Source organism: Tyto alba, unplaced genomic scaffold (assembly GCF_018691265.1).
Source record: "Tyto alba isolate M040663 unplaced genomic scaffold, T.alba_DEE_v4.0 Super-Scaffold_5, whole genome shotgun sequence".
Taxonomy (NCBI): domain Eukaryota; kingdom Metazoa; phylum Chordata; class Aves; order Strigiformes; family Tytonidae; genus Tyto; species Tyto alba.
Window position 1 is genome coordinate 1,178,574 of NW_024881326.1, and position 12,270 is coordinate 1,190,843.

General features: G+C 54.5%; 1 protein-coding gene across 1 annotated transcript; it reads right to left on the reverse strand.

Moving 5' to 3' along the window:
- Nucleotides 1-4,112: 4,112 nt before the first annotated feature.
- LOC104361173 (DNA-directed RNA polymerases I and III subunit RPAC2) lies at nucleotides 4,113-12,214 on the reverse strand. Its single transcript, XM_032999446.2, has 5 exons — nucleotides 12,111-12,214; nucleotides 7,586-7,683; nucleotides 5,851-5,927; nucleotides 4,681-4,763; nucleotides 4,113-4,333 (listed from the first exon to the last, which is right to left on the reverse strand). The coding sequence occupies exons 1-5, from the start codon at nucleotides 12,147-12,149 to the stop codon at nucleotides 4,286-4,288; spliced, it is 345 nt and encodes a 114-aa protein (XP_032855337.1). The 5' UTR covers nucleotides 12,150-12,214; the 3' UTR covers nucleotides 4,113-4,285.
- Between the last annotated feature and the right edge of the window lie 56 nt (nucleotides 12,215-12,270).

The following is a 12,270-nucleotide window of genomic DNA, read 5'->3' on the forward strand; positions in this document are numbered from 1 at the left end:
TTTCATCTTGTCATGGGAAAAAAATGGAGAGAGGAAAAAGGGAGAAGAGGAAAGACCTGCAAATAAAGCAAAACATTTTCCAGGTGTTGGGGTTTTTTTAGCTCAGCTTTCACTGAAATGCACATGTTTTACAAACAAATCACATTTCTGAAAGGCAAACGGGTTTCAACAAAACCAGAAAGACTGAGGAATATCCAGACCAGCACATTTTCTATAAACTTACCTACCCACCAGAATAGATTTGTCTGTATCAATCTTGCAGCGCTGCTGCTGTGCTCTGCCCTGGAGCTGGCTGCATTTTGTTGGTGGATAAATGAAGTCAACGGAGAAAACTGATAGAGGCTGAGATGTTCCAGTAGAACAGTGTTTCTGGTAGAAGGGCGTTTTTGAAATTATTGTGCTTACGAAACAAATCTGAATTCTAGGTGTTTCTGTATTTGTCCGCAATTACAGGCAAAGGGATTCAGTGACTTCAAATCAACACCTCCTACCACTCCAAGGACGTAGCGGTGGGTGAGCCACTGGCACATCAAGTCTCACTCACATTCTGCCCGACCCCAAATTGTGGCAAATTCAGTTCCAGCCGGCCCCTCTCCTTGGCTGAGCCTGGCCCTCCCCTGCCCTGCCCGCTGGCAACCAGCCGCTACGGAGTGATTTGCAGCAGGTTAACATCCTCCGCCACTGCATCTCTCTTGGTACTCCCTCAAATTCATCCACCCACCCACCCCCCCTCTCCTTCCCCGAGCTCTCTGGGGGGGGTGCCGGGGCAGCTGTGCAGTGCTGGTGGCTGGAAGGGCGGGTGGGAACGTCCCGCAACAAGCAGTGGTCAGGATGCCAGCAGCTAACTGGGATCCTCTGACCCCACGGCTACGGTTTCCCTCCCACCCACCTGAACCGACTCACGGGTTGAGTCAACATTTTTCTCTCTTGGGGGGGGTCCTCGCTGCCTTGCGCAGACCCGGAGCGTCGCGCTGGGGACCCCGCTGTGAGAGTCACCCAGGCGAGAAACCCCGTGTAAGCAAGGGGGGGGGGGGTTCGCTTGGCTGGGGGCTGATTTGGGGCAGCCCCCGTGCAGCCTGGACAAGGCTGGCGACTCCGGGCGAGCAGAGGATGCTGTGGGGCAGCCCCGGAGATGTGCCAGGCGGCGCTGGTAAGTCTGGCTGGCAGGAGGTGGTTCAAGGCCAACAGATGCGCCTGAGCAGGGCCAGCTTCAGCCCCAAACCGGCCCTGGGGACAAGCTGAGGATGAGCACACATGCATGCGAGGATCGTGACATCCTCTGTCCTGTCCCCCTCTGCCCTCCCCCGGCACACACACCGCCCCCCCTGCCAGCCCAGCTGCCAGTTTTCAAGTGGTTTGTTCCAACCTGACCCTGAAACGCCAGCCACAGGGCTGCCCTTAATTAAGAAGAAATAATGCCAAACGAACTGGAGTTGTCAGAAGACAGGAGCCCTCGGGCAGAGAGTCAGGAGGAGCAGCTTGCTTTAGAAACAGGCTCGTTCCAGACCCGGGAGAGACGTGGACACCAGCTCACTGTATCAGGACATGGGGGAGGGAGAAGCTGTTCTCTGGAGGACTGAAATACTTCTGGGGACACTGGAGCCAGCTAAAATGCACTCGGTGGCCCAGAGAAGCAGGAGAGACCATCAAGCTCTGTGCATCCTCCTGGTAGAGAAGCCACGAGAGCCAAAAAGGTGAAATAGCAGAGAAAGATGCTTAGGAATTTAAAGCTACGGGGCCTGTCTCTGGCTGTTGTTGTCCTTGCTGCAAAATAAAGTCGGTCCCAACTGGTAAAAGTCGGCCTTGGCATGGTGAAACAAAAGCAAAGCATGCAGGTGTGCAGCTTAGTGCCTGCCAGCAGCCGAGCAAGGGCTGTTCTGTCTCTTGCTTGCCCAGTGCATGGGAACGAGCGTATTTAAATGCACAGCTCCCATTCGCGCCACTGAAGATTGAACCATCCTGACAATTTCCCAGCAGTGACCTTGGGTAACGCTGCAAGGAGCAGCACCCCAAACACCAAAGAGCCTCGATCCTCTCCTAAGGACAGGCAGAACAGCCAGGCCCTGCTAATATTCACAAGACAGACACCAATTACAGGCACACAGAGGAATTCTTTTACCTTACTTAACCTCCCGGGCCCCAGGAGGCTCACGTCTCTTTATGCTCCATGAGCAGATGTAATCACTCCTGAATTAGCAGCTACGCTCAGATCAACATTTTAGTCTTAAACGGTTCAAACCCAGTCTCAGATCTGCACATTATTAATATTGCAACAAACAGACCGACAGGAATTCAGCCCAGCTCTGGACATTGCTATCCCTTGCTGCACGTCTGTTTAACAGTGACTTCATCCTCCTTTGGTATAACCTTCCCCTTGTGTTTTCCTCCCAGACATCTTCTATTGAAACCAACACCACGAAGTTTGACCAAGTGTGAGAGAGGAGAGCTGAGGTATCAGCAGGGAACAGTACCCTTCTGAAACTCTTCCATTGCACTTCCCCATCCCTAGAAGGTCTCCCTTAGGCTACAACCAAGACGGGGACCAGCAAGTTTCAGCTCAAAGGGAGAGTAAGGACTAGCAGAAAAGGAGTGCAGCCTGGTTTTAGCCGCTCATGGAAATGCAAAGACAGCTCCCTGCTGCCAGCTCCTGCTGCCCTCCACGGGGCAGAGCTGGCCAGTCACAGGCATCCGCATCCTTCCCTTGCTTTCCCAGGGGGAGGAGGCCCAGCAGCAGCGCTCCTTCCAGCCCAGCAAACATACAACCAGCCCCCAGCACCCCCGGGGTGCTGGAGGAAGTGCCCAAGAGGCCAGCGACCAGCTGGGTGTCGAGATCTTTTTAAAAAGCTGTTCTCCATGACACCCAGGCTGAGATCGAGCCCAGGTGCGTTCGTCTGCTCCTGGATTATTCACCCCCTCCCCTCCTGCCCTGGGGAAACTGCTTTCCTGCTTTTTTTGCATCTCCCTCTTGCTTGAGCTGGGGAATCCTCCAGCCGGAAAGTCCCCAGGCCTGCGCTTGCTCCTACGCAGAGGGGTGAAACACCCACCAGCACCCACTGGGCATAGCCCCGCTTCCCCGCAGGTTTCAGCCTGAAGAACCCAGGCCAGGCAGGATTAGCCAAAAGCCAAGGCACAGCACCTACCCACTAGGGCTGTGGGACCACGGTGGCACGGGCAGGGTGAATCCATTGCAGCAAACTCGAGAGGCAAAGGAGCATTATTATGAAATGTAGGGTTCGGCTGGCTGCTTGGCCTAACGCCTGCCAACACAAACCCACCAGCAGCCTGTTGGGAAGACCAAGTCCGTCAATTCGCATCCGAAGGAGTGATTTTTATAGAGAAAACCTGACATTTTACATCCTCCGTCTTATTCCTCTGTCTGTTAATAAAACATGTTGGCGTTTGAAAGGAAAATCTCTGGGTGTTTCTTATTAAGCAGCAGGGGGTCTGCAAAGTCTGCTAAATACTTAATTGAGCGTCAGCAGGTTCCTTTGGTAACTGCAGACCTCCACGGAAGAGACGTGCCGTGTCCCCCCCCCCTGCGTGGAGCAAACTGGAAAGGGTCAGAGTCCTACACCCCCGGCAACCCCCCGCAATTTCATGCCACATTACACTCAACAAAAGGCTTCCACTTGGCTGCCTGCCCGCGGATCCGCACACGGCCAGGCTTTCCGTGTTGTACCCTTGAAACCTGCTCGTGAGGAGTGGTCCAGGCTTGCCTCTGCGTTCTTTAGGGGGTTAAAAAAAGCAAGTGTGCTTTTACTTGTCTCACCCCCCAAAACGAGCGGAGCATTTACAGCGATCTCTCTGGAAAGGAAGGCTGGCTGTAGCTGCTGCAGTCAACCACACTGGTGCCAGTATCAGAAAGATTTAAATCCAGAGAGGGTGCTGCCTCTCTAAAAGCTTGATTTTACACAGCAGCGAACCCCTCTGCTCCCTGCAGAGTCTGGGGCAGACCAGCTCTGTGCACCAGACTACCTGCAAACTGTGATCTGAAAATCCTGGGCAGGAAACAGCAACGACGCTTGGAGAAGGAAAAAAATCCGAAGGGTGAAAGAGCTGCCTTGTAGCTATCACCTTCCACAGCCATGCTGAGCTGAATGCAGTGTCACCTCTGCAGTATTAAACTTCATAAACTTTATTATCAGTGAAAATACAGGTTTGCATCAAAGCGGTCATAAAAAAAACCAAAAAAAAAAAAACGAACAACCAGACAAAAAAATGCACAAGACAGGGAATGCAACACACAGACGTTACGCAGGTCCATGGGGACTGCCATCCCCAAGTGCTACTGCATCTCCTCCTCCCTCTGGGCCCTGAACTCCTTCATGCTCTTCTGCAAACAAGAGCAAAGGACAAATGGTAAGAGCAGGTACCCGAGCGGCTCATACACCACAGTGCCGCCACCCTGGTCTGTGCTGTGACTTCTCTACGCAGCGCCTGGAAATGTCGAAGGATCTGAGTTCTGAGAGAGCTCCAGGTACTCTCAGAAGTGACTTGAGCTTTACAGTCACCCCAAGGGAACGGAAGCCAGGCCACGGAGCAGGCCAGGCAGACAACGTCTGAAAAATCCACCAGGTTTTTCATGTCAAAGGTGCCTACAACACAGGTCTCAGCACATTCTTCTCCCCTCTGAGACCAAAAGATAGAAGAGGCCCCTGAGCTCCCCAGGAATAGTCTCACCTCAAATGTGTTGAGCACGTGTTGGCAAACACCCATCAGGTCGTTCAGCCCTTTCCGGAACGGCTCAACAGCAGGAAGGGCCCCTTCGGGAAAGAAGATGCCTTAGTGAGATGGGAGACGGCTTCCAAAGGGGTTGGCAGCCCTCTCCCTCGCCGCTCTGAGGCAGCACGGTGGTTACACCATGCCCAAGGGCAGTCCCCGTGACGGGGAGAGGCTCTTGCACCACGTACGTGCTCCCACACCTCCCTCCTCCCGGCCCACCACCAGCAGCCCGAGCGCGCGGTGGTCCAGGCTACGGCGCAGCAACAGCAGACACGTACCCTGCAGCTAGTCCCGTGGGGAAGGGGTTCCCTTGGCGAGGCAAACAGCCCCAGCACTAATTATTTTTAGGGAGTTAAAGAGTCAGCAAGCACCAACTAGATCCTTGCTTCCAGGATGTGGCTTCTACATAGCTGATGCTCAAGGGAACAGCCCCGTGAGGAAGGAATGAAACAACACCGTCCCTCCAGGCAGCAGAGAAAGCTGTGGAGCCTGCAGGGCCTGGAGGGGGGGCAGTGGACTGAGCTGAAGGGTTTGGTGTGCTGGGAAGAGTGAGTGACTGCAAGAGGCTCGGAGTTGTCAGGGCTATCTATTACCAGGGAACAAAGTCGCCTTTGGGAGGCAAGTTAAAAGATGGCACAGACTGACGAGGCTTTTCAGAAGAGCTTCGGGTCACAGTGTCATGACCAAAGCTGCAAGGCAGCCAAGGAGGAGAAGCAGAAACAAATTATCTCACTGCAGCTAGGTATGTCAGCACACTTTGGCTTTGCTTTCCAATCCCTGTGCTGATTTCAAGGCAGATGGAGCACCCATCCCCTCTGACGGCGAGCAGCAGATCTGCTCTACCCCAGCACTCCAGATTGGTGCCTATTGCCAGCCAACGCAGATACCCGGGACCAGGGAAGGCTGGGGGCTCCTCGGGCCCCAGCTGGCTCAGCCCTACAGCTGGGAAACAGAAGAGCTGTAGCACGATAGCTCAGAGCAGCCTCTCTGGCTGAGCAAAAGGGCACAGCAGTTGCAGATGGCTAGCAGAGGAGTGGGAGAGAAATGCTTTTCTTTATTTACGTGACTCATGGTGGAAACCTGACGTGAGCAGGGGGAATTGCACAAAGGAAACGCGCACACCCGTACCTCTGGTCTGGATCCGAAAGTTGATCTTGCTTTCAGAGGGGTGCGTGATGCAGTAGCCACAGAACTCCACATCAGGGCTGCAGGAGGGGAGAGAGGAGGAGAGAGCAGTGAAACCCAGGCCAGCCCACCGCAAATCTCAGGAAAGTTCAGGGGCTGAGGCCACCCCAGACCTGCTGGGGCTCAGGATGTTTCTAAAATGACTGAGGAGGGGTTTTACAGGAGGGATACGCTGGAGGGAAGCTACCTGTGTAACCGTATTCACACCCCTCCACCTCTCTCTGAGCTGCAGCTGGAGCTTTGCAGGGGAAGGACATGGCTGGCACGATCCTAGGCACCACCCCAGCACCATCAGCAGCCCACTGGCAGGCCTGCCGAGTTCAAACAGGGGATCCTGGATGCGTGGAAACCTCACTGTTACACAAACCTCTTGCAGTTCTGCTGGGCAAAAGAAGCTGACGGGTCTAGGGCACTGCAAGGATTGACTGAGATGGTTTGCAGGCCGCAAGGCAGCTGCCTTTGCAAGCTGAGGTGGCTGGTAGAACATTTGTGAGCCCAGCAGAAAGCACAGCTCTCTGCAAGCAGCCTGCTGTTTTTCTTGTCATGGTGATTTATCAGAGGAATTCACACGACATTTGCAATGCAACTGTCACTTGAGATGATGCACAGAACTTCCTGCTGTAATTCTTCTGAGGTTTACCAGCAGGTCTTCACAAACCCTCAGTGGTGCCCAGTTTGATAAAATGAGGCAACCAGGGTGAACCCATTTGTATATTTTGATGGGGACATCAGAACAATTAATTCCAGCATCAATTCCTGCATCTCCCTGAAAGCATGAAAGGCAATCAATTTGCTTAATACTGGCTGTTCCTACCCTCTTTTCTGACAGCACTTGTCCCAGGAGGAGACATAGATACTGCCTGACCACATGTACTTACGTTTTACCCAGGGCCAAATAAGACATTCAGAAGTCTTTCACATGTCAGACATTAAATTTCCTCTGTAACTAATCATCAAGGAGGAGTGAGGGCTGGCTGTTCCCGAGAGATGGGGAGCTGGGAGCCATGAACAGTAAGAGAGCTGACAGGGAAGAGGCCTCCCTAGCTAGCCCTGTCCCACAGCACCCAAGCGAGGGAGTAAGGTGGGTGCAAAGGTGGCAGCCAGGGTCAGCCAAGGGTCCAGATCATCAGGCAGGTTTGTGGGGATTGAAGCAGGTTCAAGATCAGGCCGGGAAGTCAATCTGCAGGTCAGTGTCAGGTCAGGTGAGGGTAATGAGAGTCAGACACCCCAGTGATCACCAAGCAGGTGTACGACAAAGAGGAAGGGTTGATGTCAGGTCAGAAAGTCAGTCCGTGGGTCAGCATCCAGGTGAATGGAGGCCACAGCCCAGCACAGGCTGAGCTAGAGGCTCCTACAAACGTAGCCCAGGAGGGACTGAAAGCTCTGAGCTGAGCTTAAATGGTGCTCCAGGGCAGGGTGTGGGTGCAGGCCCCAGGTGTGGCTGGTCAGGCCTGTTAGTGGTCTCAGGGTCCTGACACTAAGAGCACAAGGAAAAAGTTAATCCTGTGAAGAGAGGTAGTAGGTGAGGAGTCTCTGGCACCACGTCTGCTATAAACTCTAGCAGGGGTGCACAGGGGTAGTTTCTGGTCATTTGCCTGGTTTCAGCAACAACTGAGCTGCAGATCAGTAAGGACAAGGGCAGAGTAGGAGACAGAGGCACCACGGAGGCTTCACTTACTTCTTCATGACCATGTACCGGAGGGAGTTGCCGAGCGTGTGGTCCTCATCATGCAACACAAATGTGATGCAGTTTCCATCTGCCCCGTCTGCCTGGACCTGCCACAAATGGGGAGAGAAGAGATGCTGTAAGGCTCTCTGAGGTAATGAACACCAGCCCTAGGGTGAAAAATAAACCGTCGTGCTCAGCTTCACCAGAGTAACTGGGAGGGCTGTAGGTCTGGCTGGGCCATCTCTGTGACTCACATCTCAGGTGTGAAGAGCACCTTTGCGGCAGAGGGAAAGTTGCAAAATTACAGACCTTAGAGAATCCTCTCCCTGGTTAGCAAAGTGCCTGTGCATCCTTTCTCCTCACAGGAGAGAAGAGGAGCCCAGAGAAAGCTGCAGCTTCAGGACCCGTGGTGGAAAGAAGCTGGGAGCAACTGGTCAGGTTGGTGTGATCCCAGATCCCACCACCAGCCCCTGGCTAGACAGGAAGGAGAGGGACAGTCAGAAAATCCCCAGGGAGATTTCCCTGTCAGCAGGGAAATCTGAAAACAGAAGGAGCTGTAAACCCAAGTTCACACACTTAGGATGAGCCTCGGGCTGCGGAGCTCCACGTGTAATGAACCCCACGATGCCAGCAGCCAGCCCCTAATCCCCTTGCTGCTTTTGGCTCAGGTGTCCAAAAAGAGCTTTACCACCTAACGCTTCCCGAGAAGACCGGTTTGGGTTCCCCTCCAAAACCAGCAAGCCATCTCAGTAATCGTTGAGCTGTCAGAGGGCTGCCGAGCCTCTGACCTTTCCCCAGGCTCAGCGTAGCCACTGTGGAGCCTGCCATGCCCAGACAGCCCCCAACCGCTTCCTCTCAGCAGCAGAGAGAGGTTTCAAGGTTAAGTGCAGAGCAAAGACAAGCACTGATCTCTCTGCGTCCTGTCCATGGCCAAATCCTCAACTGCTTCAGGGGTTTTATGACCCCTCACATTTCCCCTCGGGTAGTAATACCCTCCTAGTAGTCCCATTCCTCCTTCTGCAGCTACAGCCGCCACGGGGAATTCAGTTCAGAAGTCATACACTAAGAGCTTGTTTTTTCCAAAAACTACAGGCTTAAACAAAAGCAGACTAACTCCGGAGGCACCCACGTGCCAGGACAGGTCGCCTGGCCCCCAGTTTGCTCCCTGCATCCAGTCACAGGGGGAGAAGTGTGCCCAGGTGCCAAAATCCCAAGCGTCCCCCCGCCACAAGACAGGTACAGCTCTGTTCATCGGGACAGTGATGTTCTTGCAATTTGGTCACAGGATGGGAGTTACACCTTTGCTGAGGTGTAGCTCTGCACTCGTGGGGGCAAACAGATGCTTTTCCAGACAGAGAACACATATATACAGCCGAGTTACAAATGTTGCGTAAAAATTATTTGAAAAACAGGATAACTGGGAGTTTAACGTGCAGTGCTGGGAGCTGCAGTGCCTTCAGACTCCTTCCCAGCACTGAAGGAACAAGTGGGCATAGGAAGGAAGGGACAGACACCTCTGACGTGGTGGCTGGGCCAGCTTGTGGGGCTGCAGCAAATGCCTCTGAGCAGCAATCCAATGAATTTAAGCTGTCCCTGCCTCCTCAGCACAGCGTAAGTACCCAGGGCATTCATCTGGCAGGTGAAAGCCAGAGCACGGCTCTCACGCAGCCAGAAGGAACACATTGTGATGAACTTGGCTGCTTCAGAGACTCAAACTCCCTCTCCTCTTTCCTGTGGAGAGCGCTCGGATACAATCCTGGGTCTCAGCAGGATCATAAGCTTTGCTGCTTCTCATCGAGGAGTTGGGCCACCTGGTCAGGGATCCTGCTTCTGGCGCAGACCTGTCTGATGCTTCTGACCAAAACCAAGATTCCTCCCTGGTCCCTGCAGCAATCAGGTCTGTGCCCTGAGGCAGAGGGCTGAGATTTATCAGGGTATTTCCAACTCTCATCTCAGAGGTGTCCAGGTATCAAACTATTCATAGAATCACAGACTGGCTTGGGTTGGGAGGGACCTTTAAAGCCCCCCCAATACCACCCCCTGCCCGGGACCCCTTCCCCCAGCCCAGGGTGCTCCCAGCCCCGTCCAACCTGGCCTTGAACCCTTCCAGGGAGGGGGCAGCCACAGCTGCTCTGGGCACCCTGGGCCAGCGCCTCACCCCCCGCACAGGGAACAATTTCTGCTTTAGATCTCATCTAAATCTCCCCTCTGTCAGTTTAAAGCCATTACCTTTCATCCTATCACTACATGCCCTTGTATTCATCACAGGAAAACTTGTTCTCCTATGAGCCAACTTGTGAAAAAAAAATAAAAAATAAAAGCCCTGATGCCCTGGAGTAAGGAATTCTGCTTGTCTGGGTTTCTTCCTCTTTGGTTACACACTGATTTGCTAGTCTCTTTACCAAATTGTCATTGTCCTTGTTATTATGGTAGAGGCGGGAGGAAAAGCTGATGAATTTCGAGGCAGCTTTAGGATTTATCAAATTCACTTAAACTGCTCAGAGACAAGAGAGATGGAAAAGCCCGCACCTCCCCTAAGACGATCCGGGGTACACCCTCCCAGCAAGGTCAGGATACGGCCCCTGTGACCCAGACACCCTCCTCCTCTACCGGCTACACAAGCCTAAGAGCTGCAATCTCACATCACCCAGAAGCTCTCCTGCTTAGAGGGGCTGTGATTGATGATGATGAATTATTTAATGTTGTATTTGGTGCCTAGGCAGTGCTGTGGCGGATACATTAGCACAGCACCGAGATAGGTGGGATCAGCTAGACATGAAGTGGGTGGGCAACAGTCCTAGAACTCACTTGTTCCTAGTTCTCTGCAGTGCATGCATAACTTGTCTTTTCCTGTCAGAATATATAGTCCTTTGCTGGTCTTCAGGAGCCAGTATCACTTTCTACACACCCTCCTGTTTTCTGTACGGTACTGCACTCCTCATGGAGGGATCTGCTGGTTTGCTGCCAAGGGCCTCTCCAGTAAGTGCAGCTCTTCAAAGGAGAATTTCATTCATCACATCAGACTTGCAGGATTAGGACTGGGCAGCCTGGTGCAATTGAGACTTTCAGCCTGGGGCCTGCACATCTCTGGAGCAGAATATGGCTCTAGAGTGCCTGAAAAAGGTAACTAGCAGAAGCCAGACTATCGCTAAGAGAGCCTTGTCCCACTAGGAAAAGTTTCGGGGCTGTAGATTGAGAGACTACGGAAAATTGTTGCGTTAAGCCTTCCCCAAAGGCAGCTTTTAAATCTGAGCAACTTATAGAGCCCGCTTGTTTCTCCTGTACAGATGTCGTGGTGCTCAAGCTCTCCCCATGTCCTGCTGACAGACAGACAGACAGACAGGCACACAGAGCACCCAGCCATCCTGTGCCAGCTCTCCCAGTCACCCTGACTGGGATTAAGGGCCAGCTGGGAGCCTGCAGCCCTCTTACCGTGAGGTGCAGTGCCATCTAGTGCCTTCTGCTGCCTGAGCTGGGTCTTGAGGACGGAGAGAGGGTCCACCGGCTCCTGCCACAGGGCTCAGCACCCTGCGACGGGTGCAGGAGAGGGACCAGGCACCCTCAGCACCCTGCGACGGGTGCAGGAGAGGGCCCAGGCACCCTCAGCACCCTGCGACGGGTGCAGGAGAGGGGACCAGGCACCCTCAGCACCCTGTGATGGGTGCAGGGGAGGGGACCAGGCACCCTCAGCACGCTGTGATGGGTGCAGGAGAGGGGACCAGGCACCCTCAGCACCCTGTGATGGGTGCAGGAGAGGGGACCAGGCACCCTCAGCACCCTGCGACGGGTGCAGGAGAGGGACCAGGCACCCTCAGCACCCTGCGACGGGTGCAGGAGAGGGACCAGGCACCCTCAGCACCCTGCGACGGGTGCAGGAGAGGGACCAGGCACCCTCAGCACCCTGTGATGGGTGCAGGAGAGGGGACCAGGCACCCTCAGCACGCTGTGATGGGTGCAGGAGAGGGGACCAGGCACCCTCAGCACCCTGTGATGGGTGCAGGAGAGGGGACCAGGCACCCTCAGCACCCTGCAGTGGGTGCATGCTGCGGGGCAGCCAGCTAAGAGGCAAAGCCACCCAAGTCCTGACGTTATACTGTGGGGCAATTCATCTTTAAAAAGCACGGCTTGTTTTAAAGAACGCTATATAGTTTTAAAATATGTTAGTCCAGACCCCTAGCTGCTTCTGTTCCCTACACGACATCCCCCAGGGCCTAAACTTCAAGAAATTCAGCTAAAAGCCGTGTTCCTCTCTGCCCCTCCTGTTTCAGGAACCAACTGCTCGCTTTTCCTCAGCTTTTCTGCCTCTGCTGTTCCCAGACCCTGCTGCGGGGCAGCCGCTCCCTGCCAGGTGAATCCCGCCGGTTTTAGGGGTTTGATAAAAGCCGGGCAGGGCCGCGGCTCCTGAGGGGGAGGGGGGGGGGGGGTCGGGGACCCGCGGGAATGCCGAAGCGCCGTCGGGGCCTGTTTGCAAAGGGATCTCCGCCGTTTCCCGCTGCCGGCCCGGAGCACCGTGGGGTTTATCCCCTGCGCTCACCGTCTCCAGCGCGGCCTTCCTCTCGCCTTCCTCCGCCATGGCCGCCGGACTACAGCTCCCAGCAGGCACCGCGCGGCAGCGGGGGGGTGGGCCTACAGCTCCCGGCAGGCACCGCGCGGCGGCGGGTGTCGCCTACGGCTCCCAGCGGACACCGCGCGGC